Source organism: Macaca fascicularis, chromosome 19 (assembly GCF_037993035.2).
Source record: "Macaca fascicularis isolate 582-1 chromosome 19, T2T-MFA8v1.1".
Taxonomy (NCBI): domain Eukaryota; kingdom Metazoa; phylum Chordata; class Mammalia; order Primates; family Cercopithecidae; genus Macaca; species Macaca fascicularis.
The window spans coordinates 63300188-63314007 of NC_088393.1; the positions used below are offsets into that span (position 1 = coordinate 63300188).

The window sequence follows — 13820 nt, forward strand, 5'->3', positions numbered from 1 at the left end:
TGACTCAGAGAGGGGTCCTGCCCCCGTGGTTCTACCAGCGCCTCTGTGCCTGCGGCAAGGCTCTGGGGACGTTGCATGAACAGGAAGCCCTCCTGTAGCTGAGTCCACACCCTGTACCCTCACCCCATTCTCGGGTTGTGGTCAGAGACGGAGTCAGGAGGCCAAGATCTCAGAGGTGGCGTCATCCTGGGAGATGGCCCGTCTAGGGTGTGTCCTGGGCAGCGTGGAGGGCAGGTGATGGACAGGTCATCATGGAGCAGGGAGCAGGATGGAGTCAGTCCTCTGAGCTCACCCAGCTCCACCTCCTCTGATAATGGGGCCCTGAGCCATCTTAGCTTGCCTTGGGGAACCTTGGGTTCACACAGGTCAAGAAGCTTGTCTAGGGTCACCCTGCAAGTTGTCATGATTAGTTGTAGTCACCTTTGAACCCTGGGGTTGAACGGGGCCTCAGAGGACCGCTTCAGTCAGAGGTTGGGACTTCCCCCTCCTAAGAGCCCCTTTGGGAGGCTGATAGTTCAGGGAGCACCAGTTGGGAAAACCAGCACCCCAGGCTGACTGGTCTCACGGCTCCCTCCGCAGGACCAGGCTAGAACCCTAGGGATCTGTGCCAGGATGGGGAAGGAGTAGAGAATGATTCCGAGGGAGCTCTGAGCGTCCTCTGGGTGCTGGCAGTCTGGCGGGGGTCACGGGAGAAATTGCGGCGATATGTATGGTAGGAGAGACCGACAGCGGCCTCTGCGGGGTGGGGGTGCGGGGTGAGCCTGATGCACTGGAGAACCGAGCAGGCTGCTACTCCTGGCTGTGGGTGTGGGTGCCAAAAGGGTGGACACCAGGGGACTCTGTTGGGAATAAGCTGGCTCCCGTGATGGGGCTCTCGATGTTCTGGGAGGGGAATGAGCCAGGTGGGAAGGGAGTGGTGGAGAGTCCAGAGAGAGTGGGGGAGGGAGGGATGGAGTCAGCTTTGGGTGGTACAAAGAAGACCCCTCAGGACCCCAGATGGGATGGATCGGGGTGGGATGGGGAAGGAGCCTGGGGAGATGGTGCAGGCAGGAAGGGAGTAGGGGAAAGACTGAGGTGAGAGGTAGGTGTGGTGATTGAGAGGCAGGAACACCTTGGAGCCATCTAGGTGGGACAGTGTTGAGAACTGGGGACCCTGAGCTGGCTCACAGCTGTCAACATGAGGCATCTACCTGCTGGAATGGAGAGGGAGAAGGACGGGAGGCACTCGGCTTCCTATCTTAGGGCCCTGACTGCCGCCTCTGCCTGATGGAGCAGCAGTCCTTCACCTGCCCCTTATTAGAAAAAGCAGTGTTAGCCCGGACACAGGCACAGGGAGGATCCCCACCACCACCACGACGCACCGCTGGCTGGGCATGAAGAAGGAACATCAGCAACAGCATAACATTATTCGTGGCTTAGACACTGGGAGGTAGGGGTGGATAACCGAGGCCGGGCCTCCGCAAGACAAAAAGATGCAGGGTCACTGCATCTTCAGAGGAGGCCGCGCCGGGGCAGTCAGATTTTGCCGGCGAAAGTCCCGTTCTTGATCTGCTCATTCCAGCTCTCCACCTGGGAAGCAGAAAGGCAGGGAGCGGGACGCCGGCTCAGCCTCAGCCGAGCCCTCCCCACGCCTGGCCCGGCGCCCCCTCTGCCGACTCACCCAGCTGGTGGGGCACAGCGAGTGGTACACGCGGTAATAGTACTCGCAGGGCTGCGTGCTCTTCCCACGGCGGGTCCTGATCTTGAGGCAGCGGTGGTAGTCTGTGGGGGGCGGGGTCACGCGACAAGCCACGCCCATTCCAGGACAGGATCCGCCCTTCCACTACTCGGTCCCTCCCAGTTCTTCCCTGCTTCGCCCCGCCTCCCTCTACCCCCGAGGCCTCCATCCCGCCCCTCCCAGCCATGCCCCAACCCCTGCCTCCCTCACACTGCTCCTCCTAGCCAGACCCTGCCCCTACCTACCTCGCCCCACACCTTCCAAATCAGGCCGTGCGCCTACCAACCTCGCCCCGCCCCGCCCCTCCCGGCTCAGCCCCGCCTTTTCTCGGCCCGGCCCCGCCCCTATCAACCTCGCCCCGCCCCGCCCCTCCCGGCTCAGCCCCGCCTTTTCTCGGCCCTGCCCCGCCCCTATCAACCTCGCCCCGCCCCTCCCGGCTCAGCTTCGCCTTTTTTCGGCCCGGCCCCGCCCCTACCAACCTCTCCCCGCCCCTCCCAGCTCAGCCCCGCCCCCACCAACCCAGGCCCGCCCTGCCTCCCACCCTAACGGTCTCCACGGGACTTCGGGTGGGAGTGGCCCTCCCTGCCTTCCCCCGTCACACCCTGCTCCCCCCATAACCTGGCTGAGCAGGTCTCACCCAGGAAGTTCTGGTAGCAGTTACGGGTCTGGTTCTGGTTGGGGAAGCGCGGGTCAAAGGGCGGCGTCGACCATTTCCCCTTGGGGGGCTCCTGGGCTTCCACATCCAACATCCTAGAAGGAGGCAACTTCTGCGGGACGGGACGGGGACTCCGTGGGGCCGAGGGGGCGCCCTCGCTCCGACCCGTCCCCCCATCCGGACCCCCGCCCCTCAACCCCACCCGTCGTGCCCTCACCAGCCTGACGTCGGCGGCCACTGGATCTGCTGTAGGACGGTCCCCGGGTGCCGCTGGCTTCTGAGTCCGCGGGGTGCGTTGCCCCCAGGCTCAGGAGAAACGCACCCGCGGCCAGATTGGCTCGGACGCCCGAGCCCCAGCCAATGGGAGCAGTCGTGCGCCGCGGGGCTGGTAGGGGCGCCCCCACCCACCCCTCGCTCCCTGACGCCCCCTCGGGGACCCGCGCGCGCAGGCACTGAGGTGCGACCTGCTGAGTCTCAGACTCAAGCTTTAATCTCTGCGAAGTTGGGCGGCTCCACGGGCTCGCCCCGCCCCCGCCCCCCAATATATAAAGGCATCTCGATAGTTCTGGTATCTACCGGACGGGGCGAATCCCCCCAAGCGGCCTTTCAACATTCCGCTTCTTACAGTCGGTGCGCACAGAACCCTGGGGGCCTGTGGAGTTAAGAGGAAAGAGTGGCGGTGGGGTCAGGGCTCCTGGGACCCCCCTTCCCCGCCCCGTTCCTCCCCTCTGCCCTCCCCCCAGCCCTCCCCACTCCTCCTCCTCTCGGTCCCCTCTCCCCCGCCACCTCCAGGGTCTTAAAGGGTACCTGGCAGCGCTGGGCTCCTCCGGACAGTTTCCGACTGGGGTTGAGCCCCACCCCCCGCATCCAGCTACTCAAAGTGCTGGGAGTGCTGCAGGCTGCAGGGAGAAAGCAAGCAGAGAGAACTTTGGGGGACAGGGTAGGGAGAGAGGGGTACCCAGGGCTTTAAGAGCTGCAGATACCCGGCTTAGGAATCTGGGCAGGTGGTTTCACCTCTAGAACCTTGCTAAGCTTCTCTCCCTCCTGCCTGGTTAATATCAGGCCTGACTCAGGATTGGTCACACTGGCAGCCAAATGTACGAATTAAGAATCCCGGCCAGGTGCGGTGGCTCATCCCTGTAATCCTAGCAGTATGTGGGGCGGAGGCGGGAGGATTGCTTGAGCCCAGGAGTTTGAGACTAGCCTGGACAACATGGTGAAACCCCATCTCTACAAAAAATACCAAAGTTAGCCAGGCGCGTTGACGCATGCCCGTGGTTCCAGCTACTCAGGAGGCTGAGGCAGGAGAATCACCTGAGCCTGGGTAGGTTGAGGCTGCAGTGAGCTGTGATGGCATCACTGCACTTCAGCCTGGGCAACATGTGAGACCTCGGTTTTGTTTTGTTTTGTTTTGTTTTGTTTTGTTTGAGACTGAGTCTCACTCTCTCTCCCAGTCTGGAGTACAGTGGCACCATCTCCGCTCACTGCAAGCTCCGCCTCCAGGGTTTACGCCATTCTCCTACCTCAGCCTCCCCAGTAGCTGGGACTACAGGCGTCCGCCACCACGCCCGGCGAATATTTTGTATTTTTAGTAGAGACGGGGTTTCACCGTGTTAGCCAGGATGCTCTCTATCTCCTGACCTTGTGATCCGCCCGCCTCGGCCTCCTAAAGTGCTGGGATTACAGGCGTGAGCCACCACGTCCAGCCTGAGACCTCTTTTCTACAAAAAATCAAAAACTTGGCTGGGCTTTTGGAGGCTGAGACAGGAGGATCACTTGAGCCCAGGAAGATTGAGGCTGCCGTGAGCCATGATCACACCACTGCACTCTAGCCTGGGAGAGAGAGCAAGAGACTCTGTCTCTAGAGACTGCACTCTAGCCTGGCGATAGAGCTCACCTCCAACCACTCCCTTTCCTCCACACCAGGCCCCTGGCCTCCAACCATTCACTTTCTGTCTCTATGGGTTGGCCTGTTCTGGGGATTTCATGGAAATGGGGTCTCTGTGGCCTTTTGTGTCTGGCCCCTTTCTTTTTTTCTTTTTTTTTTTTTTTTGAGACGGAGTCTCGCTCTGTCGCCCCGGCTGGAGAGCAGTGGCGCGATCTCGGCTCACTGCAAGCTCCGCCTCCCGGGTTCACGCCATTCTCCTGCCTCAGCCTCCCGAGTAGCTGGGACTACAGGCGCCCACAACCGCGCCCGGCTAATTTTTTGTATTTTTAGTAGAGACGGGGTTTCACCGTAGTCTCGATCTCCTGACCTTGTGATCCGCCCGCCTCGGCCTCCCAAAGTGCTGGGATTACAGGCGTGAGCCACCGCGCCCGGCCTGGCCCCTTTCATTTGGCATGGTGTTTCTGAGGTGTTGCAGCCTGGAGACACCCCTCTCTCCACGCTCTCCTGACTGCTCCCATCAGGACTTCAACCCCAACCCCCACATCACTTCCACACTGGTAAATCCAGAGGTGTGACCCCAGGCCCCGCTTCCTTCACCTGACCACAGCGTTTGACACCGACGTTCCCTCCCCGCCTTGTCGCCGTCTCCACATGGTGCTGAGATGCCCCCGTCTCTGGCTGCTCTGCTCTCGCTGACTCTGGCTCCTCTTTGCCCAAACACCTCAGACTTTTCTCCATCTCCACTCACTCGCCGGTGAATTCCTCCAATCTCACAGCCTGAGCTAACCTGTCTGTGCACCAGTGACTCCCCAAATTGCTTCCCCTGAGCTCCAGACTCGTGTCCAACTGCTTACCCTGCATCTTCCCTGACACCTCAGAATCAAGGTGTCCGAAAGAGAGGCGTTCCTGCGCGCCTCCCAGAACCTACTCCCCTGCACTGCCGCCGCCCGCTCCGGGCATCTCGAACCCACATCCTCCCAGCCGTCTTCAAGTCAGCCTTTCTCTCACATCACAAGCCCCGATCCGTGAAGCAATCTATTGGCTCACTCTTCAAAGCATCTCCAGAGTCCCCCGCTTCTCCACACCTCCATCACCTCCCGTCTTGTGCAAGCCACCATCATCTCCTACCTGGGTTCCTGCAGCCGCCTCCACCCTGTCCTCCAGGCACCCACTCTTGCCCCCTCTACATCCTCCACGCCCCAGCCAGAGGCAGCCTCTTCACACATAAATCAGTCCCCATTATTCTGCTCCAAACCCTCCAGCTCGCTCAGAGTCAAAGCCAGAGTTCCTAAAATTGTCTGCAAAGTCCTCCGTGATGGGCGTCCCCCTGCTGCGCCTCTGACCGAGTTTCCACCCTGGGATCCCCGTGGTCCAGCACATTACAAACACTCCTGCCCCAGGGACTTTGCAGTGGCCATTCCTTCTGCTGGCATGCTTTCCCTGCAGATGGCCTCATGGCTTCCTCCGTCCTCTCCTCCAAGTCTTCACACAAACCACTCCAGCTCAATGAGGCCTCCCTAGACCACCTGGGCTGTGGTGGGGGCTGTCCTGTGCACTATAGGATGCTGAGCAGCATCCCTGATCTCTACCTGCTAGAAGCCAGGAGCACATCCCACCACCACCAGCCCCATGGTCAGACGCTGTATCCCCACTGCCTAGAACAATGCCTGGCACAGAGTCGGCACTCACTATGTATCAGAGTGAAAGGGGGCCGAGCGTGGTGGCTCACGCCTGTAATCCCAGCACTTTGGGAGGCCAAGGCGGGCAGATCACTTGAGGTCAGGTTCAAGACCAGCCTGGCCAACATGGTGAAACCCCGTCTCTACTAAAAATACAAAAATTAGCCGGGCATGGTGACACACGCCTGTAATCCCAGCTACGCAGGATGCCAGGAGGTGGAGGTTGCAGTGAGCCAAGATCATACCACTGCACTCCAGCCTGGGTGACAGAGTGAGACCCTGTCAAAAAACAAAAAACAAACAAACAAAAAAAAAAAACAGGAAAGGAGGGAGTGATCATCTCTATCTCATAAACAGCAGAGCTCACAGTACATGCTAGCTGCTAACTCCTGCTACCTGGGTGGAAGGTTAAAGACACCCGATTCCTCCTGTATTTCCTCTGCCTTGGTGGCCGTGTTCCTCACAGTTTCAAGTTCTAAGAGCATGGGCAAAAGAATTTCTGAAGACGACCCCACAGTGGCCAGGGGGTGCTGGGCTGGCATCTTCACGGGCTCCTGCGACAGTCTCTTGGGCTGCTGGGACGCCTTGGCTGTGGCCTCAGTCTTTGAGATGGGGGTCTCTGAGAGGGGGGATGGCGGTAAGCCCTCCCACCGTGAGGCGGGCAGGGGGATAGGCGCCTGGGAGATTCCTTCCCTCTTGGGACTGGCAGAGGTGGGCTTGGAGCGAAGGGGCACCTTGGGCGGCCCCTCGGGGTCCCAGGGTGACCCTTTACTCTCGCCCCATTGCCGCTTGCCCTCCTTCACCCAAGTGTGCGACTCTGGCTGTTCTCTGACCACCACTGGCTTCCCCTCCGGTGAGGACAGCTGGCCTGGGTGGAAGGGCATTGAAGCCATCACTGACGTGGCAGACGCCTGCGAAGTCGCCAAGAGCCAGGAGGGAAGTGAGACCAGAGAGGGTTTCACGCGCTGCTCTTTGGAGTTGGCCAGGATCGTGAGCTTGGCGAGGGTAAGCGTTTCCACAGAGAAGGGTCTGCTGAGCTCCTGGGAGGGGCCCTCGACGGCCAGCTCCTTTGTCTCGACCCATCTCTTCCGCTGCTCCAGCTCCTTGGATCTCGCGCCAGGCGGGTCCAGGGACCTCTCTTCAAGCTTCGCCAAGTGGGCCCGGTCCTCCAACTTCCCCTGGCCCCCGAAGGCCTCCAGGGTCACCTCCTGGGTTTTGCTAACCAGGATGTCCTTGGACTCCTTCTTGGTCACGGTGAAGGGCGACTCCAGGGACTTGACCTGAGTCGTCATCACCACGTCTGTCTCCTGGGTGCCCACCGTCACCGCTGGCACCGTCACCGCTGGCTCCGGTCTCCCTCCAGACGGGCTTCTCTCCAGCGCAGCTCTTCCAGGGATTCCTGTTGGCAGCACGTCGCCAGGGAGCCTCCCCCGTGAGGCAGGCGAGCCCGGTGCCATCTGGTACTGGGGAGGTGAGGTCTGCAGAGCCTTTTGGGACGGGGCAGGGAGAAGCAGAGATTTCCTCTTCGGAGCAGTGGGGGACACAGCCTTCTGGGGAATGGTAGGTACAGATGGGGCCTTCTGAGATGGGGGTGGGGTCTTCTGGGGTGGGGCAGGTACAGCTGGGGCCTTCCAGGGAGGAGCTGATGCAGCTGAGACCTTCTGGGGAGGAGCCAATCCAGGTGGGGGCGTCCACGAGGAAGCAGGTACAGCTGGGAGCTTCTGGGACTGGTCAACGAGGAATGGTGCCTTGCGAGATGTGACAGGGCCCGTCTGGCAGGGTGGTGGCCCCCGCCCCTGGTGGGAGCCCATAGACCTGGCCTTTTCCCTGCCCCTGGGGATGGAAGAGTAGGGTGTGGAGAGGCGGGCAGCCGGGGGATAGGGAGCCAGGCCGGAGGCAGCAGATGACAAAGTGCTGCTCTCAGAATCCATGAGGTCTTCCATGTCCTGATGCCACAGGCACGGGTCCAGGGAGCTGCCGGAGCCCAGAAAGAAGCAATCAGGGCTGTCAGCTGAGACACAGTACGAAGGGCTCTCAACCACAGGTCCCTGGCCTGTGGCCTCCTCAGATGCAGATGTGCAGGCCTGTAGATGGACAGAGGGGAGAGGATGCATGGTCAGGATGCTGGAGACCCCAGACCCGGGAGGGCAGACCCCAGCCCCTCCTCCCTCAGACCCAGGAGTCCAGACCCCAGCCCCTCCTCCCTCAGACCCAGGGGTCCAGACCCCCAGCCCCTCCTCCCTCAGACCCAGGGGTCCAGACCCCCAGCCCCTCCTCCCTCAGACCCAGGAGTCCAGACCCCCAGCCCCTCCTCCCTCAGACCCAGGAGTCCAGCCCCCCGGCCCCTCCTCCCTCAGACCCAGGAGTCCAGCCCCCACCCCTCCTCCCTCAGACCCAGGAGTCCAGCCCCCACCCCTCCTCCCTCAGACCCAGGAGCCCAGACCCCCAGCCCCTCCTCCCTCAGACCCAGGAGTCCAGCCCCCACCCCTCCTCCCTCAGACCCAGGAGCCCAGCCCCCACCCCTCCTCCCTCAGACCCAGGAGTCCAGCCCCCACCCCTCCTCCCTCAGACCCAGGAGTCCAGCCCCCACCCCTCCTCCCTCAGACCCAGGAGTCCAGGCCCCCAGCCCCTCCTCCCTCAGACCCAGGAGTCCAGGCCCCCAGCCCCTCCTCCCTCAGACCCAGGAGTCCAGACCCCCAGCCCCTCCTCCCTCAGACCCAGGAGTCCAGGCCCTCAGCCCCTCCTCCCTCAGACCCAGGAGTCCGGGCCCCCAGCCCCTCCTCCCTCAGCTCTGGGGCCTGGGCCCCGCCCCGGGTATAAGGCTGGCCTTTGGAGAGGACTGTGTCTGCTTGGCCGTGCTGGAAATGATGCTGAAGATGGTCCAGATGGTGATGCTGGTCTTCTCTGGATGGGGGAGCAGTCTGAGCCCTTTGGGGCGGGAACCAGAGCCACGCAGTGTGGCAGGGGGTGGGGTAGGTTGATCTTACCAGAAAAGTGGACTTGGGTGTGAGTTCTGTCGGGGTGGAAGTCTGGGTGGGACCTGCAGGAGCAATACCGTGGGACTTTGGTGGCATCTGGGCTGGGGTCTCCCACCTTCCCCCACCCACCCACCGGCAACAAGACCCCACGCCCACTTCTTTTCTGCAGGTTTCTTCCCGACGTCAGCATGCTCCAGCTGCGACCAGATGAGGGGCACAGAGTCGCCCACGGCCTGAGACTTGAAACTGCGCTTGAGTGCCTGGCATGGGTGAGGAAGGGACGGTTAGACAGGGGCAGCCCCTAGGGCGCGCACCGCCCCGCCAGCTCACCTTGGCCTTCCTCTGTCTCCGAGTGGCCACCGGAGGCTTCTTATAAGGAAAGTTGTGCTCAGCAACCCTGACTGGGAAGAGAGAAAACATCCTGGATCAGGGACCCCAGGGGAGGGCACGAGGACCTACCCCAGGAGCTTGTGCAGGCCCCGACCGAGGGAGGGGGAAGAGCCAAAGGGTGCAACTCCGTCCCTGCTGGGGGAGAACCCGAGAACAGCAGGGCCTGCTCACCTGCATGTCTGCTGACGGGCTGGTCCTGCGGAGACAGAAGGAGGCAGGAGGGGCCTGGGCTTCCACATCTGCATAACCTACCCAGCCAGAGGTCTAGGCCCCCTCCTGCTCCCAGGACCCTGCGATCCAGCTCCTCCTCCCTCAGACCCAGGAGTCCAGACCCAGCCCCTCCTCCCTCAGACCCAGGAGTCCAGACCCAGCCCCTCCTCCCTCGATTCAGGGATCCAGGCCCCAGCCCCTCCTCCCTCAGACCCAGGGGTCCAGACCCAGCCCCTCCTCCCTCAGACCCAGGAGTCCAGACCCAGCCCCTCCTCCCTCAGACCCAGGAATCCAGACCCAGCCGCTCCTCCCTCAGACCCGGGAGTCCAGATCCCAGTCCCTCCTCCCTCAGACCCAGGAGTCCAGGCCCCCAGTGTCTCCTCCCTCAGACCCAGGAATCCAGACCCAGCCCCTCCTCCCTCAGACCCAGGAGTCCCCCAGCCCCTCTTCCCTCAGACCCAGGAGTCCAGACCCCCAGCCCCTCCTCCCTCAGACCCAGGAGTCCAGACCCCCAGCCCCTCCTCCCTCGACTCAGGGGTCCAGGACCCCAGCCCCTCCTCCCTCAGACCCAGGAGTTCAGACTGCCAACCCGCCACCCTCAGAACCAGGAGTCCAGGCCCCCAGCCCCTCCTCCCTCGACTCAGGGGTCCAGGACCCCAGCCCCTTCTCCCTCAGACCCAGGAGTTCAGACTGCCAACCCGCCACCCTCAGAACCAGGAGTCCAGGCCCCCAGCCCCTCCTCCCTCAGACCCAGGGGTCCAGACCCAGCCCCTCCTCCCTCAGACCCAGGGGTCCAGACCCAGCCCCTCCTCCCTCAGACCCAGGGGTCCAGACCCAGCCCCTCCTCCCTCAGACCCAGGGGTCCAGACCCAGCCCCTCCTCCCTCGATTCAGGGATCCAGGCCCCAGCCCCTCCTCCCTCAGACCCAGAAGTCCCCCAGCCCCTCTTCCCTCAGACCCAGGAGTCCAGACCCCCAGCCCCTCCTCCCTCGACTCAGGGGTCCAGGACCCCAGCCCCTTCTCCCTCAGACCCAGGAGTTCAGACTGCCAACCCGCCACCCTCAGAACCAGGAGTCCAGGCCCCCAGCCCCTCCTCCCTGAGACCCAGGAGTCCAGGCCCCCAGCCCCTCCTCCCTCGACTCAGGTGTCCAGACCCAGCCCCTCCTCCCTTGACTCAGGGGTCCAGGCCCCGGACCTAGACTTTGGGCTCTTGGTCCCAGTCCCCTGTGGATCTGGCCGGGGAGTTCCTAGGGCCTGCCATGCCCTGGGCTGTGGAGCTGGGGTCCCACCTGCAGGTGCCAGGTGGAGGCAGGTGCTTTGGCCAGGGGCACATCCAGGGGGGCCGTGCACATGGTCCTGGGGGCCCAGGTGGGAGGTGGCTCCTGAAGCAGGTTGATGAGGCGGATCCAACAGTGGAACAGGAAGCCCGCCTCGTTGTCGGGGGCGTCCAGGGCCAGGTAGTACTGGCGGCCCGAGACCAGGCGCAGCTTCAGGCGCCAGGCAGAGAGGTCATGGACGCAGAGGTGGACGAGGTCCAGGGGGATCATCCTGGGAGAGGGAGAAGGGAGCGTCTAGAGCAGGAAGGGCAGAGGGGGCGGCCAAGGGGTTGGGGTATGCGGCACCTGGTCAGCACGAGGCCCGAGCAGTCCCCATCCTCGGCAGGCTGGCCAATCAGCAAGATGTCGGGCAACACCAGGCCTGGCAGGGAGGCAGCCACGCCCATGGCCAGCCGGTTGGTTCTGTGATTCACGAACACTGGGCCCCCTTGATGGGTCACCTGGGGCAGTCAGGGAGAGGTGCTGGAACCACTCCTTCCTCCAGCACCCGCGGCCTGAGCCTCCCTCCTGATCGTCCCCTACACAGGGATGGCTAAATCCCATTCCCTCTCAAAATCCCCCAGCCCGGGTGGCCTCGCTTCCCCTCTGCCCCTCTCAGCCCCAGGGCACTGGGAGCTGGAGACCTGAACAAAGTTACTCTCGAACATGGGCAGTGCACGGAAGGGCAGGTATTCGCCCTTCTGGAGGGTCTTTTGCAGCTCCCCCAGAACAGGGACCCACTTCGGGGTGCCCTGGAGCGGCTCAGGGCGCCTCCTGTTTCGAAGCCAGATCATGGTGGCGGTGGGTGCTGGTTTAGGGACCCAGAACCCAGGTGTGCAGGCCTCCCAGCCCCGGCCCACCAGCCTTGGCCCCTGGGGCTTCACGGGTGCCTGGAGCTCAGAGTTACAGAGCGTGGAGATGCCCCAGGCTGGGAGACTCGGGCCTCGGCCATGGCCCTGCCAGGGTGGACAGCAGGGGCCGGGGGGAGGAGCCTCTGGTGGAGGGGCTTTGTGACCTCATCGGACACACAGGGGCCTCTTCCGGGAACTCTCCGGGGACCGTGGGCTCTCTTCTCCTCCAGGGATATAGCCTGGAGTTTTTTTGTGCGTTTGTTTTTTTGTTTTTTGAGAGGGAGTTTCACTCTGGTTGCCCAGGCCGGAGTGCAATGGCGCGATCTCGGCTCACCGCAGCCCCTGCCTCCTGGGTTCAAGCGATTCTCCTGCCTCAGCCTTCCCAGTAGCTGGATTGTATTTTTAGTAGAGACAGGGTTTCTCCATGTTGGTCAGGCTGGCCTTGAACTCCCGACCTTAAGTGATCTACCCGCCTCAGCCTCCCAAAGTGCTGGGATTACAGGCGTGAGCCACCGCACCTGGCCAGCCTGGAGTCTTGAGGGCTGAGATGGGTGAATCAAAACTCCGGGCCCAGGATGGGCACCCCCAACTGCAGACCCAAACTAGTGACAACACAGAGCCCCTGGAAGTCTGTCTGGGTTATTGTAAAGGGAAAATTAGGTAAAGGGTTTGAATTATCGTCCCTACTCTGCCATTGACCCTTCTCCAGGCCCTGGGTAAGACCCAAATCCCTACTGAACCTGTTTTTCCGTATCTCATGTGTGTGCCTGTTGCAAGGGTTCCTCAACACCAAGTTGCAAAGAGAGCTTTGGGAAAGAGCCAGACATGGCACAGAATCCCACTTCCACCTCTCCCTAGCTGTGTGACTTTGTGCAACAGAGTCCCTACTCCTTGTCTGAGACTCAGTTTCCCTCGCCTGTAAAACAGGACGTATTCAAGGGTCCGGGGGATTTGTGTAAGTAAAAAGCCCACACTTAGTGCACAGCCCTGAGAGGCCCACTCAGCGGTCAACTTTGTCCCCTCCTGAGGGCTTATTTTTGGAGGGGAGGAGGCTGCTATTCTGTTCTTCTAAAAATAGTGTTTATTATTTTTAAAATGTGTCATGCAAAATACACAGTCATGGCAGAAATTCTGTAAAATACAGACAATCATAAACATCAAAAGTCACCCACAATCCCACCTCTCTCCTTTGACCTGGAGACAGTCCTTGTCAACATTTGGCTTATTTCCCTTTAGGGTTTTTTTTTTTTTTTAATCCATATATAGAAAGAAAAACACAAAAATTGGAATCGCATCATGCAGTGGTTTTGTAGCTGTTTCATGTCAGGACATCGTTTTTTCTCTTTTGAGACAGGGTTTCGCCACGTCTCCCAGGCTGGTCTCGAACTATTGGACTTCAGTGATCCACTTGCTTCGTCCTCCCAGAGTGCTAGGATTACAGGCGTGACCACCATGCCTGGCCAATGTCAGGCTATATTTCTATATCCGAAGCAGGCCTCTCTCCTTAGCCTCCCTGAATGCTAGTCCCTGCTCTGGGTGGCCGGGTGGCATTCCATCCACCGATGCACCATGTTGCTTAACCCTCACCTGTTGGATATCTGGATTGTTTCCAATTTGCTACGGTCAACACAGCCATAATGAACCATCTTGACCTTGCAGCTTTGTCACATACGGGTACCGTTAATCGCAGGGTGACTTCTGGAACCTTCCATTAAATATTTATTGAAGACCTATATAGGTCAGGTGCGGTGGCTCACACCTGTAATCCCAGCACTTTGGGAGGCCAAGGCAGGAGGATCACCTGAGGTCAGGAGTTCGAAACCAGCCTGGTCAACATGGTGAAACCTTGTCTCTACTGAAAATACAAAAGAAATAAATAATTAGCCGGGCGTGGTGGTGCACGCCTGTGATCCCAGCTAATCGGGAGGCTGAGGCAGGAGAATCGATTAAACCTGGGAGGTGGAGGTTGCAGTGAGCTTAGATTGCGCCACTGCACTCCAACCTAGGCAACAGAGCCAGTCTCCATCTCAAAAAACAAAGAGCCCTGTGCAGTGTGCGGCCCCAGGCGAGGCTCAAACTCTGCCTCCCCAGAGCTGTCTGGGTGACTGACCCGTCTCCCAGTCCCTGCCCCGCCCAC

The 13820-nt window shown here is 61.0% G+C and overlaps 2 protein-coding genes across 2 annotated transcripts; both read right to left on the reverse strand.

The window, feature by feature from the left end:
• Positions 1–1392: 1392 nt before the first annotated feature.
• COX6B2 (cytochrome c oxidase subunit 6B2) lies at positions 1393–3396 on the reverse strand. The gene is made up of 5 exons (XM_005590399.4): positions 3180–3396; positions 2590–3024; positions 2355–2467; positions 1661–1761; positions 1393–1569 (listed from the first exon to the last, which is right to left on the reverse strand). Exons 3-5 carry the CDS (start codon positions 2464–2466, stop codon positions 1516–1518), a joined length of 267 nt encoding a protein of 88 aa, XP_005590456.1. The 5' UTR covers position 2467; positions 2590–3024; positions 3180–3396; the 3' UTR covers positions 1393–1515.
• Positions 2945–13759, reverse strand: GARIN5B (golgi associated RAB2 interactor family member 5B). Its single transcript, XM_045379179.3, is given in 11 exon segments — positions 2945–3024; positions 3180–3271; positions 6336–8023; positions 8767–8843; positions 8927–8979; positions 9074–9177; positions 9248–9318; positions 9479–9503; positions 10806–11064; positions 11139–11293; positions 11477–13759. Coding segments are annotated over 11 exon segments (2754 nt in total). The 5' UTR covers positions 11627–13759.
• Between the last annotated feature and the right edge of the window lie 61 nt (positions 13760–13820).